This window comes from Vipera ursinii, assembly GCF_947247035.1.
Source record: "Vipera ursinii genome assembly, chromosome: 1".
NCBI lineage: Eukaryota > Metazoa > Chordata > Lepidosauria > Squamata > Viperidae > Vipera > Vipera ursinii.
In genome coordinates this window covers 190,580,740-190,595,904 of record NC_139512.1, presented here as the reverse complement: position 1 = coordinate 190,595,904, position 15,165 = coordinate 190,580,740, and the positions used below count along the sequence as shown (strand labels likewise).

The window sequence follows — 15,165 nt, the reverse complement described above, 5'->3', positions numbered from 1 at the left end:
AAGCACCATTAACAATAGAAACAAGATAAAATCATAAACATATAGTAATATTGTAATAGCATATCATTACACAATTACAAACGCTAAATGTGAAATGTTCTAAAATGTGAAAAATTGTCACCTGATATAGAAATTTCAGAATAGGCAGAATCCAATCAGGTTAGATGCTACTTTTTGCACCAGAAGTTTTTCAAGGGTAAGTCATATTTTCAGTTCCATTGTACAGCATTTTGGAAAAGCATTATGAAAAAAGGTGTTTCAGGATATTTAGAAACATGAAAATAGCCCCAATTAGTAATTTTTGAAACAGCTGCAACTTTTCCAAAGATCATACAACTGCTTGCCCTGTTATTCCAGGCAAAGACTATATTGAGGCACAACATAAAGTGAGACAGGACATAAAGTGAAGGCAGGACATAAAAGTGCGGCTTAAAGAAAACGTGTGTATTAGTTAGAAAAGAACAAGGAAATGGAAAATGCCAAACCACAAGTTCATCTGTCTCTCACACCTATTTAGTCAAGCATAGAGCTGTGATACATCTAACCCAGGGGTAGGGAACCTCTTATGACTCATGGACTTCAACTCCCAGAATTCCTAAGTCAGCTGACTCAGAATTCCTAAGTCAGCTGACTCAGGAATTCTGGGAGTTGAAGTCCATGAGTCATAAAAGAACCGAGGTTGCCTACCCCTGATCTAACCACGTATGTCTTGTTTGTAGCTAGTGGTTACATGGTGCCGGAAACTTAAGCGCTTCTACAAGGAACTTGTGACCTCGATCAGAAAAGGTTGCAAGATATTTAGCTAAATATCAGCATAGCAACAAGGGGGAGTTGGGGGCTGTAATTCAAGTAACCAATCAACGCTCATAAGTAATATTTCCGTGGTTTGCTACTTTTGAAGACTATATATGTACTTGCTTTTTCCTGAAAACGTGTTCAGACATTGATATTGCTTTTTGCTCTGAACCTTTTGCGCAAAATAAAACAAACTTCTTTTGATTCCGGAGTCTGAATCTCTTGATTCTGCAACAATATTGCTTTAAAGAATTGCAGAGACAAGTTACATTTGTGCACTATAATTGCCCGACGTCATTTAAGAAACTGAGTACAAACTTAATGCTTCTTAATATATATTAAATTAATTTGGTATACCAGGCATATATATCATATACATTTCTTGGTCTGTAGCTGTAAACCCTGGGCAAATAGGATAAAAGGAAGACGGAATTTGACAATAAGGCTCAGATTTGCCCGAGAGTCGAAACAAGATTTTTCCTTACTAGTGATTGTTGTGTGTATTTAATATAAATGAAAACAAAGCTTCACATCACCAGGAAAACTGGATGAGAATTTAGAAATCTTATCTTTAACAGCAATGTATGGGGAATTTCGACAATTCTCTTTCAGCCGGTGCAAAAGTTCAACTGAAACCAGAAATCCAAAGGACGCATTCCCCCGATAACAGGGAACTTTTTCCCTATCTTTTTCACTGCGAGAACTAATTTTGTCTGTCTGAGGCTGCCGTAGCGTTAATTGCGTCTCAGGAGCATGCGCTCTTTTCTCTTTGTACGGAATGGTCCTAAACGGTCATGGCGGCTCTTACAAGGAAGCTTTGGTCGCCGCTTGTTGCTCGCTGCAGTAAGTGCTCGGCAGAGCGTTTTCGTTCTGAATGTGTTTTACCTTCCGAGGAGACATATTCCTAAAAAGAAAGTCCCTTGCAGAGTGTGAAACTCTTGCCTGTTCTCCTTGTGCATTTTGTTGTTGTTGTTCTCCGCATGATAGGCTATGGAAATAGTGGGATTTCCATTTCTGTTGGTTCTGTTTTTGTACGTCCCGAAGTGTAAATTACTCCGTAGCGGACGATTGCGAGAATCTCAGGCTCCCCCCAGCTTTTTTCTTAGAACTCTGATCTTACGGTTTTTTCGGTATGGAATATTTGTATTTTATACTTTTTTGCACCTTGTGTGTGAATCAAGCCTATCTTCAGTTTGGTGTATTTTTTTAAATGTTGCATTTGTCAACTGCGGTTAGCACTTTTAAGAGTTTAATGGAATGAATCCTAGTCCGCAAAAAATTATGCTGTGATAAACTTAATATCAGAAGACTTTGTTTTTCTATTGCATGACTTGCATTTTCAACAATCCAGCTGTACCCTTTACATGTATTCATATCTAAGGTGGATCACAATTAGAAGCCAATATGTATCTGATACGTTTCTTGAGTGTCTTTGCAATTTTTTATACAGAGTTGCAGTACAAGGATGTTTGCTTGTATAGTACACAAGCCTATAAAGATATGTAGATATTGTTAAAACATAGCAGTTAATGTAAATATTATTCTTCCAAAGGGTGCCTTGCTTTATCAGCTGGACGATTCAACAGTAAAGATGGAGAATCAGAACAATTTAAACCACCTTCCAAGCCAATCATTATTGATGAATTAAAACAACAAGCAACAAAAACACGGTAAATAACACCTATCTAGTTATATTTGATCTTTAAATGTTAAATAAGTCAGATTTTCTTTTATTTTGAAGTTATTTATATATCTAATAGGTTCTTGAGTCCTGAATTCATCCCTCCACGGCAGAGAACAAATCCTTTAAAATTCTTCCTTGAAAGACAATATATGACAAAAAGAAGAAAAGTAATCAATATTCCAGAATTTTATGTCGGTCAGTACTATATTAGGAATGTTAACTTCATAATGTGGCATTGCTTACATCATAAATAATTGCACTGTAGTGTAAAAGAAAACACGTTTTATATATAATGTTTAATTTAGTAGGACTCTGTATGTTGAATTGATCCAGAACTGAAGTGATTTGAACATCATGTGAACATAGTGAATTCTACTATTTGTTCAAGTTGTCTGACTTTGAGAATTCTGCATAAGGTTTGGATTAACTTTAATGAGTATGTACCTTAGAGCTGTGACATTTTTTCCCCAAGACTATTTGGAAGCTTGAAAAAAGTTGAGTTTTATTATTGAATAACAGATGTTTGTGAGGTCCAAAGTATCTGTTCCCAAATAATTCCTTTATAAGGATATTTATTCAGTATAAACAGAATAATGTTCCAATTTGCCTACAAATTAATGTAAATGTTGTCCATACTTAAGTAAATGACCAAATACAGTAGTCAGTTTAGACAGAAGTTCCATTCTAAATGTTAAGGGTTAAATACTTTAATATTTTAAGGGAAGTTAACAAAATATGTGACTAAATTTTAAAATAGTTTTAAAAAAATTTCATAAATGAACGCATAAGAGACACATATGTACTTGGTGAATTGGAGCCATATAAATTGAAAAAAATCATTAGAAGGTGGGTTAATTTTTTACTATGAAAAATATAATTTGAACTTGACATTAAAAAGCTGTTATTTTTTGAATTGTTATTTATAAATAGTATACTAGCAGAAATAGCTAACCTAATGAACTTATATTGTAGGATATAAATATTTTAGGTAAGGAGAAATATTTATACATGAAGGCTTAGTTATGGTGTATATTTCTTATGACCACAGTGGCAAATCCCAAACGTTAGATGTGACTCGGGCCCTTCTAGATCTGAGACATCTTGAGCACTTTAGAGTGGGCATGGGATTTGTCCAAATACGTATAAATTTGATCAACTGCTTGACTGGCGAGCCTGGGTTCTCATTTAATTCTGAAAGTATCAAAGTTTCTCATTAGTTCATGTGCAAAAACCCTGGTCACATATGCAGTATTTGCCCATGCTGTCCATGTGATTTCCAAAATGTTTTGTTCCAACATGCAACAAAATTATGTCAGAAAATTGTTTACTTTTATTTTAAGGTGTTATATTTACTCTAATTAATCCATAGGTCTGACGTAGTTTCTTTGAATGTTGAATTTTTTTCTTTTCTGCCAGGAAGTATACTTGCTGTTTCTGCAATGGATCCCTATTCCAATGGAAAATGCAACACTTTTGTAGGAATTTGTATTCAGCGATCAGGAAAGGGACTTGGTGCAACATTCATACTTCGAAATGTAATAAACGGACAAGGTAAGTATACAGAGTTTGTTATGCCTTTTAAGGATGTAGTCAGGACATTCAGAAAAGGGAACAGTATCGGCTTCAAACAGCAAGGTTAAAAATTACAAAGAATTGACCGTATCACACAAGGAAAACTCAGCTTTCATAGTTTTAAAACCTGGATCATTATTTGTTTGCTAAGTGTGGTAAGCGTTTGCTTTATCAACTAAAGAAATAATGTTCATTTTAAGGTGTTGAAATCTGCTATGAATTATATAATCCCCTAATCCATGAGATCAAGGTTTTGAAGTTGGAAAAGAGGCCAGATGATAACTTGATGTATTTACGAGATGCTCTGCCAGAGTTCAGCACTGTTGATGTAAACATGAAGCCAGTGTCTTACATACTTTATGATGATGTTCCTGTCAATAAGGTAATATAAATGGGTAACTGGTGCATGCAGCTAACAATTCGTTGTGCTTGAAAATAATTTTGCATTGTAAAGCTGTTGCACAGAATTCTGCTTGCTTGGAAAATGTTCTCCAGTAGAGGTTTCGTGTCAGGTTACAGGTAGTCCTTGATTTATGACTGTAATGGAACCTGCCCCTCACAGTCATGATGGTCATAAATCAGGTCACCTGTGGTTTTTTATGACTTTTTTTTGTGAAGATCTTCCAGCAAAGCTGCACTTGATAAGCGAACCAATGGTTCCCTATGGGCCAGTTTTGCTGAGAACCAGAAGTAAATGCTAATTTTTGGCAAAACTGTTATAAAGTGAGGTCATAAGACTGTGAGATGCTGCAAACGACCATAAATGCGGGCCAGTTGCCAAGCACCCAACATGCAGACACGTGTCTAGCCGTGTCTAGCCGTCAGAATTTAGGAACTGCTTGTAAGTATCCCCAGAGAGATCCATCATAACTCTGAACAGTTGCTAAGCAACCAATGTTAAGTCAAGTACTATTATGTAGGGTAACTACCCTGTTTTTATTATTGTCAGCATTCTCCCCTATATAAATAATTGCTTTTGAGTTAACAAAGGAAAACAATTACTTATTATGAGCATGAAGAGCTTTGTACAAACTGCCAAGTTCTAAAGGTTTCCAAATGATTTTAGGTTCCAGCACAGCATTGTATTTGACCAATAAGGTTCCTGTATGAACTATAGCCCACCTGTTGTTATTTCATCTAAGAAGTATAATAATCTGAAAGTTTCAATCAACAGATAGTGATTGGCACAAGTTCACCCATTCTAAGAATCATATGGGACACACGTGATTTCTCAGCATCGCTAAAAAATCACTATGCATGAATGAGGGATGTCTATGAGTACAAAATACAATTTTTGGAAGTATTTTGCTGAAATACGGTATTCACAAACTAACACATTTTACTTTGAATTATATTAGATGAAGGTCAAAATGAAGCCTAAACCGTGGTCAAAACGCTGGGAACATCCAAAATACAATATCCAGGGCATCAACTTTGACGAATATCTTACAGAAAAAGACAAAGAAAGAATTAAAAAATGGGAAATGCCTTGGAGACAATTTGATATGATGATAGAGTATGATACATCAAAAATTGAAAAAGAAATTCAGAAAGAAGTGAATGAAGAGCTGAATAAAAGCTAGGTGGCTATTACCTAGAAAGACCATTGTTCGCAGAATTTTAGGTTTTATCTTTAACAGTGACTCTTGAAAAAACATGTAGATGAAAGGTATTCATACTGTTCTGTACCAGCCTGCTACCGGCCCTGCAGAAAAGGCAGGGACAACCCCTTTACAAACGGCAAGAGGCTGGAATTACGCCTGCCAAATTTATAGCTACAAAAACAAACAAGACACAAACCAAGAAACAGGAGCTTTAAGAAACACGAACTATCCAAGCGGTTGCCTTCAGCAAACCAGCCCTCCCCACACATTCCCCTTATATAGAGTTCAGGGCGTGGCTTCTCTCTGCCTCCTTCCGAGAAGCCCCATTGCCTTCCTCTGTTTACTCCTAATTGACTGCCTCCTGTGTCGGGCGTCCTTGAACAGGGCCAGCTGTGGGTCATCTTCATCCACGCTGTCAGGCTCACACAGCTGGGTCTCCGTGGTGACCAAGTGGGAGGGGCCTGGCTGAGGGCTCTCATCAGCAAGATCTTCAACCCCCTCAGCAAGGTCTTCAACACCCCCCTCCTCCTCCTCTGAGTCGTCTGACCCAACTGCCGAATTCACAGGCTGACCCTGAATCACAACACATACTTTTTTTGTGTTCAGCAATTTCTACATACATAAAACATTCTAAACAAGCAGCTAAACTTTTGATAATTGGGGAAAATATGAAGGCCACAAGAAACACTTTGGTGACATCTTTAAAAGGGATTGGTCCACAAAGTTTTAACTTTTTTGCAATAGGAGGCAGCTAAAGAGTTTTTTCATGTATAAACCAGCACATTTCAAAAATAATCCCTTACTTTGTTGCCAAAGGGCTACAGAATTAAAGGTAGTGGCCAAGGGTTGCTCCTGTCCATTCCAGAAGTTCTCTTTGTATTTGATAAGGCAAATAAAAAGATAAATAAGATTGAGTGGGGACTTGTAGCATGCTGAGTAACATGAAATCAAAGTAGTATGACATATCTTCAATAAAAGCATTGATTGTATTATTATCCACTTCATTTTTTACTGTACCTGTGTTTAATACCTTATACTGGCAATGTTGGTTTAACAGCAGTAAAAATAAACTGATAATTTTGCATGTATTGCCTGTATCCATTGGTAAAGAAAGATAATGATCCCAAGAATAGTTAACTATTGTAGTAACTGGAACTCAATACTAGTATTTAGCTATTTGAAACAAAAATGCTGTCATATCTTCCAACTTATGGTACACAACAATGTCATATACTTTTAGGATGTAAAACATCCATTATAATAAACCTTCAACTGTAGTATAGTATTGTCAGGAACCACACTGAGAAATCCAATTTTATTCATGTTTATGTATTATATAAAGAGAATTGTAATAATACTTAATTGGATAAAAAAATCTTACTGAACAAGATTGTAATACGCACTATAAAATTTCTATTCAGAAATAAAATTAAGCATTATTTACGTCATAAATAACATGCTGCTAATTTGAAGCATGGTATCAAAGTAATGCTGCTATGTTAATTTCAGAAAATATTAATTGACTTGTGAAATTGGCTTTTGATTTCAGCTGTTTTCAGTAAAATGTTTTGAAAGCAGTATGGTACTCTTGAGATGGGAAACAGAATTCAGGGCTATTGACTACATTGAGAAGTAAAAAAATAAAAATCCAGAAGCAGTAGTTGTTCCATTTGCCTTGAATAAGGCTTTGAAATCATCAGGAGTTGAGGTTGACTCAGAGACAACCTTACCTTATGTGAGTATAGCTCAATTGCTAAATAGTGAATGCTTGTATTCACATGACATGTTAATGATATTCAGCTAATCAGTTTTCTGCATTTGCAGAATTTGGAATATTAACTATATAAACTGCATTCACACAATGTAGCCTATTGCAGCAGTAGGCTAAGATGGGTTAACTAGTGAGTTCTGCAAATAACTTGTATGTTGTATGATAATCTTATCAGACTTGGCAACTTTGCAGCCCTTCCTTCAGTTTCCTCTTAAACATTCTTTAGATTGTAATGCAGAATCTGTTGAATTTCAATTCACTGTATCAGATGCAGTGACAGTACTGCATTCTTGCTCAGGTTTTGCTTGCCTTAGCTAATAGCTTAAGGCAGGTGCAGTCATTAGGTCTAGGAGCCTTGTCAAATAGAGGCATTCCAGTGTTCTGAAAAGTGATTATGAGATTATTGCTCTTCATTTTGGCTTTGTTTTTTGACTATTTTGTTGCTATTTGACACTTGTACGAGGGAGGGGCTTGTTGACAAATGGCTGTGCTGTGGCACTTAATTGATCAAACAGCCTATGAACTTGCCCGCCCTTCTGACATTTGGACCATTGGGGGAAAAAGGGAATCTCTAGCATCTTTTCTAACAACTATTAAATGGCATAAGATAAACACAGCTTTCCCCTTAACAATGTTTTCATCATTGCAGCAATTCTACTTTTTAAACTTACTACTTTTTACACTCTAGAGCAGGGGTGTCAAACTCAATTTCATTGAGGGCCGCATCAGCATTGCGGTTGCCCTCAGGGGGCTGGGTGGGCGTGGCTAGAGTGCGTATGGCCTACTGGGTGGGCGTGGCCAGCTCTACAAAGTTGGCATCAAGGGTGCCTATGGGGGTCCGGGCAGGAGTGGGACAGATCTGAGGGTCTCTGGCAGGAGGAGGGTCTCTGGGCCAGGGCCAAGGCAGTGGGGGCCGTTCCCTCACTGTTTCCAGGATGGCTTCGCGGGCTGGATCTGGCCGCCAGGCCTTGTGTTTGACATGTCTGCTCTAGAGAGCTAAACATATTTTTATCTCCTCCAAATTTCTGAAATTTAATCTTGGAAATCCAAAAGCAATTAATTTTTTAATTTTTATTTTTATTTTAATTCCATTTATATCCTGCCCTTCTCCGAAGACTCAGGGCGGCTTACAAGCTTAGCAGTAGCCTTCATTCTATGTATATGCCTGCTTATTAGGGCTTTCATACACCCCCCAAGCGGCATTATTACAAAGTCAGCTTAATTGCCCCCAACAATCTGGGTCCCAAGGAAAAGAAAAGCTTTATTTGAAACATTTCCCCCACTAAATTTAAATGCCATGTTGGCAATGATAGGCACGGAGACTATAGTGCAGAGGGATATTTTTTCTTCGGTTCTTCTTTGGCAACGCGAGGCTGCGAGGCAAAATCCACGGGCACCAACAACTCAAGTGTTGGGAAAGTATAGCAGCGAACAAAAAAGCACTCGGTGCTCGAAAGATTAAATGGATTAAAAGGGTCAGTCTCTACTGGGCTTCCAGCTGAGCGGAACTACAGGAGAGTTTCGCTACATAATCGTGATCGGCCAGAAGAGGGGCGAAACCTCCGTTTGCCACCCACAGAAAGGAGAAGAGGGGTATCTCACACGCTGTTTTGGCGCACCCAGAGAACGTGCGCTTTCGGCCATTTTTGCCCACTTACGGCAAACTAAACCGGTAACCCAAAAAACAACAACCCCAAAAACAGCTGACTGCGTTGCAAGGCATATTATATTATCCCTTCGGCAATCGATTCAAGAAAATTCGGCAAGAGGCATTCCACTGGTGACCTGCTGGCTCCCCGAAACTCCCGCGCGGGGGCCGAGCCCAGGCGCGCGGGGAAGTCCTACTCCCGCTTGCTCCCGCTTATGTATATAGCAGCCGGCCCTGACGCCATGTTCCGGTTTTGACGCAACGGTGGTAACAGCCGCAGCAGCACGGCCCCAGGAGGAGGAGGAGGAGGAGGAGGAAGTGCAAACGCAAGCCCAGAGGAAGGAGGCAGTCCACCAGCTCTCTCGGAAGAGGAAGGTGCTGACAAGCGGGGCAACAGGTAGGCGCAGGTGCTTTTTGCTCCAGGCCTGTCGCCCAAAGCTGCCAGATGGCTGCGCCAGGGCGACCCGCAGTCGGGAGTTACCGGGGAATGCCGTCTTGAATCCCTTTGCAGGAGAGGGGGGACGGGGAGGAGGAGGTAGGCGGCCGCTTTGCTGGTTGCGTTTGTGGGAAGTGCGGTGGGAACCTCGGGGAGAAGGCGGATTGGGCTCTGGAGCGCTGCGGCGGGCAGGCTGCTTGAGAGAGGATTGGGGGAAGCGTTCGGAGCCCTGGGCAAGGGCAGGGAGCCTTGCGGTCTGCGGCGGTGCTTTGCGAGCCCACCGTAAAGAGTCTGGGGCGGGACTTGTGCCCGGGACTCGGGAGTGCGAGAGCGCCAGGCCATCGGGAGTCGCCATTAAGCGCAACCAGTCGGCCCCTTCCGCTGCATCTGTCAAGCTCGGAGCCAAAGCCATCCCGCTGCTCCTGCCTTTAGTCTTCGGGGCCTCCGGCTGCTTTTGGGTCCAAAGGGCTTCGGCTTGCACGTGCGCACTGTTTTGCTAATGACTTCGTTTGGGGTTAGTTCTCTAGTTGGGTAGCTTTGCAGAAGGTGAAAGGCAAAATAAAATACAGTACAAGCTACGTGTGTGGCCTTGCCAATCAAAATGACTTGGGAATACAAATAGTTAAAGTGGCCGGGACTTTAAAATTAAAAAAAAATAAAGCTAGAACTCGAGCTTATTTTTAACAATTCGTTGTTAAATAGCAAGGCTTTTCTTACGTTTGCACGTTTTGAAGTTTCTGGATATCTTATCACTTTCCTTAATGTGTTTTTGCAGTATTCTTGTAACTTGCATGTATTGCTTTTGTTAAAATCTGTAAAAATGATTTCTTTATGAAATTACCCATGTATAAATTATATCCATGCACAAATGCATGCACTCTAAATACTTATCTATGTTTCTATAGAAACCACGCTTTTCATAGTAGTATTATAATGGGTAATGATATTAAATAGGTGAATGCATTTGTATGGCTAACCAAAGAACACTGTGTATATTCCTATGGATAACTGAGGAATAAGAGTTAATATGCCAGTGTATAAATATGTGTGTACTATAGACAGCAAGATTTTTAACTCTTAATTACTAGGATATAATGGAGCAAAGAAGTTGTTTTGTATTCAAGATTAGCAATAGTATTTGTACTATTGTCAGTTTGGCCTATATTTTGTTATTAAAAATAAAGATTCTCCTTTGAAGTAACTAACATTAATCATGACTATTCTTTGGCAAAAATTGAGGGTGTGGTGAAAAAGATTAAGGAGTGAAATCCATTTTCTCTCTCTTGATTAAAGTAATCAATACAGAGCACACACTTTTCCCATATCCTAGCAAATATTCAGAATGAAAGCATACTTAAAAATAATGAGGATGATTTGAAACAAACTTTTTGAACATATTGAGGTGAAATGAAAATATTGCAGTCATTTTTATTTTAACATTGTCATATTTTTTCAATATCTTCTTGTATTCTAAGAAGTGCAGTTGGATTAAACATGTTTTTGAAAAGTAAAATTAGTTAAAGGGCGTCTTAGGAAACATACATGACATTGAAAGAAGCTATTTAGAGTACATACTAATCATGTGAATGTTTGCTCAGGAACCAGTTCTGCTGTGTTCTGAGAGGCTTACTTGTTAAGGCTTAACCCCTTTTTTAATTACTAGGAATATTGTGAACCTCATTATGTGCTGTTTGTGAATTTTTATATAAAAATAAAATTATGTTCTTTATATAAAATACTTTTGCATGAGAATTTTCTGAAAAACGATATAATGTTTTAGTTATTAATTTTTGACACTAAAATTAACTTCCTGAGATTAGTATTCTAATCTCTAGAATAGTAGGATTTTCCAAAAAGTAATCATCTAGAGTGCCCTAAGAAGGAGGGGGAGATTCATCTGTGAGTTCACATTCTATCACTGCCAAGCTACTCATTATTACAGATACATTATAAAGTAGAACCAGTGCTTTTTTTTGTTAAAAAAAAAAGTGCCGGAACTCACACACGTCATACAACCCACCTTGCCTACCCTACAAGGTTCCATCCAAAAAAGGTGCCGGAACTCCGTTCTGGACATTCAATGAGAAAAAAAGCCCTGAGTAGAACTATAGTAAAAAAAAATACCTGCGTTATTGCCAAGATATTCAAGCACACTAAAGGTGAAGAATAGCAAATGAGCCCATCTCTATATGTATGAAAATGTTCTACACAAATTATGCAATGAGGCAACCAAATAGAAACTAGAATAGATTCTTCTCATTTCATATGCTATGGTGCAATCAGAATTGTGACATACATAGGATGTTGAAGTTTGTCACTTGTTCCAAATATTTTATTTGTGCAAAAAAATGAAACGGAGCTCAATTTATTATGGGCACTGTTTAATTACTTTTTAATAATTTTTAATTTTTGTATCTTGTTTTTATGTATTGCCCTGTTCACCGCCCTGAGTCCTTCGGGAGAAGGGCGGTATACAAATTAAATTAATAAATAAATAAAATAAAATCAAGCTTCATTATGCATTTGTATATTATTTACCCCAAATTACTTTTAACTTATCCCATATCAGGCATGCAATATAAGAAAAGTGCCTTCATTGCTTAAATGAAATGTCAAACTAAACATAATTTTATTGCTTATAGAGCAGATATTTTTAGAAATGTAAGTGGATGGTTTTAAGCGACCCAAATTTATTGTGAGAAAGGTCCTTAATTCATTTTAATATAATCAGATATTATTGATGTGAGTGTATTCTTTATATATACCAGTGTTTCTCACCCTTGACAGCTTTGAGTTTTGAGAAACTCTGGAAGTTGAAGTCCACATATCTCAAAGCTGCCAAGGTTGAGAAACACTGGTCTATATAATTTGAATGCCATCTTTTTTTAAAAAAACTCTTTCCTCTACCTATAGATATCTGATGAAAGGTAGCATTTTCCTTTTATACTAAGGACAGCCTCAAAATGTGTAAAATCTATTAAGGCTTTGTCACCTATTATGTTGGAGTGAAGTCAGGTCACTTGCAATGACTAAGGATAGAGACAATAGTTGCAGGATTGAGATTAACAGTGAAGATAACCAAGTTCATGCGATGCAGTTTTCTGATTTGAGGATTGGCAAGAGTACTGTAAATATCTGCTCTATAGCACTTCTGGCCAGATGTTTAAAAGATGCAGAGGTGATTTTTTTTTGCCTTTGAAGATAGATGTGTTGAAAATATACTGAAAGATTTAGAGAGCAGATCAAGCAGGAAAGGTGACATTGGGCGTCTGGACTGTCAACCTTGCCTGTTAGAACAGGTTGAACTAGTTGCTGTGCATTTATTGTATCTTTCAGAGCTATCCATGGGTCTGGGAAGATTTCTTTCCTGGATATACAGGAACTCAAAGCTTATAGATTATCTGTATGGAGAATAATTGGCTCTTTTTGCAACCCAGCTTGTTTGTCATGATAATCATTTTAAACTTTAGATAAATATGAACGTCTAGGATGCAAGCATCACTCGCATATCATAAAATATTTTTATGGGAGTCGGGTAACTTCAGTTGACAAAGCCATATTCAGAGAAAAGCTCAGAAGTGGTCAGTAACTTTTAAAATAAACTAGAACTCTATATGCTTTTTCAATAACCTTAATTCTTAAGAATGTTTTTCCAAATCAACTCAGCATGGCAAAGTCTTAATCCATTGCTGACCTCTCAGTGACAAAGAATGATTTCAACAAAAAATATTTTTATGGGAATCGGGTAACTTCCATAGAAGGTAGTTTAGACTGAACAACCAGTACCAGAAACTTATGAATCGCTTAGGTATCTGGTACTGGTTGTACAGTCTAAATGTTTGTTATTAAGCAGGGAGTGAATTCCTTCTTAATAACAAAGTTGAATTGTAGGAAGGAGATTCCCTTGTATGTATGTAGGATTTGGACATACAGTGGATATAAAAAGTCTACACACCCTATTAAAATGAAGGGGTCCTTGATGCTTTCTGAGCTGTTGCAAATGTTTCATTACATTCATTACTATCGGTGGTTAACATCATTCAGTGCTAATGATGTTATCTAATTGGGGTAATGAAATATCTGCAAGAAAATAACCAAGCTCAGAGAGCACTAAGGACTCCTCATTTCAACCCTGAGCTACAAATACTCTATTCTCCTTTGTTGGTACCTATTAAAATGCCAAGTTTTTCAGATGTAAAAAAAATATACCAAGATAAATCGCTTCAGACTTTTCCCATTTGTAATATAACATATAAACTGTACAATTCAATTAAAAAACTAACTGAAATTTGGAGGGAGGAGGAATAACAGTAATAAGTAGGGATGTGACTGTATTCAAAATTAACCAATCACATTCAAACTGATATTAAACAGTCATTTCACAGTTGCCATCGGTTCAGCTGTCATAGCTGGATTTTTCTGCAATTTACCGTACTCAGTTGCCTTTTACAGCAAAAGCCAGGGTCTGCAAAGAGCTTACAAAGCATCAAAGGTATCTCATTGTTGAAAATTATCAGTCTGGAGAAGGGTACAAAAAATTTCCAAGGCATTAGATATACTATGGAACATAGTGAAGACAGTCATCAACAAGTAGAGGAAATACGGCACACCAGTGACATTACCAAGTAGTGGAAGTCACTTCAAAATTGATGAAAGAACTAGAAGAAGTCCAACAGGCCCACAGCAATATTAAAGGAGCTGCAGGAATTTCTGGCAAGTACTGGATGTGTACTACATGTGACAACAATCTTCCATATTCTTCATATGTCTGGGCTATGTGGTAGGGTGGCAAGATGGAAACATTTTTGTACAAAGAAAATCATCCAAGCCCAGCTACATTTTGATTTGATTTGGTTTGATTTGATTAAATTTATATGCCGCCCTTCTCCCTGAGGACTCAGGGCGGCTCACAACAATAAAAATTAAAAAACATAGAGTAAAAAATTTAAAAAAGAATTAAACAATAAATGCAAAATTATGAGACAATTTAACCCAGTAAAAAGCCTAATTAAAAAACGTAGTCAGTCCAGGCCCGCTTGTTGGAACAACCAGGTCTTCAGGTCACGGCGGAAGGACCGAAGGTCAGGGGCCGTCCGCAGCTACGAGGGCAGTTCATTCCAGAGGGTCGGTGCGCCCACAGAGAAGGCTCTCACCCTGGGGGTCACCAGCCGGCATTGCCTGGCCGACGGCACCCTGAGGAAGCCAACTCTGTGGGAGCGAACCGGGCGATGGGAGGTTGACAATGGCAGCAGGTGGTCTCTTGCAAAAACCTACTTCAGGTCTGACAAAGTATGTGGGAAATGTGTTATGGTCTGATGAAACCAAGACTGAATTTTTAACTATAATTCCAAAAAGTATATTTGGTTCAAAAACAACACTTGTTGTTGTTGTTAGTTGCGAAGTCGTGTCCGACCCATCGCGACCCTATGGACAATGTTCCTCCAGGCCTTCCTGTCCTCTACCAAAAACAACACTGTGCATCACCAAAGTGAGGATGATGGTGGCAGCTTTATTTGTCTGCTTGTTTTTCACACTTCTTAATCTCCCATCTCTCTCAGAGAGAGGCTCTGGGCAATGTATAATTTAATCAATAAAGTTAAGCATTAAAAACAATAATTTAAGAGGAAAATTTAAAAATATATACATAAAACAACA

At 38.2% G+C, this 15,165-nt stretch overlaps 2 protein-coding genes across 3 annotated transcripts in view; both read left to right on the top strand.

The window, feature by feature from the left end:
* Window positions 1–1,568: 1,568 nt before the first annotated feature.
* Window positions 1,569–5,640, top strand: MRPL19 (mitochondrial ribosomal protein L19). Its single transcript, XM_083348941.1, has 6 exons — window positions 1,569–1,638; window positions 2,348–2,465; window positions 2,556–2,674; window positions 3,896–4,030; window positions 4,252–4,433; window positions 5,410–5,640. The coding sequence occupies exons 1-6, from the start codon at window positions 1,590–1,592 to the stop codon at window positions 5,632–5,634; spliced, it is 828 nt and encodes a 275-aa protein (XP_083205067.1). The 5' UTR covers window positions 1,569–1,589; the 3' UTR covers window positions 5,635–5,640.
* A 3,764-nt stretch (window positions 5,641–9,404) lies between these two features.
* Window positions 9,405–15,165, top strand: part of ITSN2 (intersectin 2) — a 73,819-nt gene continuing 68,058 nt past the window's right edge. For both annotated transcript variants that reach the window (XM_083351815.1, XM_083351814.1), the window contains exon 1: window positions 9,405–9,471. The gene's annotated coding sequence lies outside the window, so the exon portion shown is untranslated. The remainder of the gene's footprint in view (window positions 9,472–15,165) is intronic.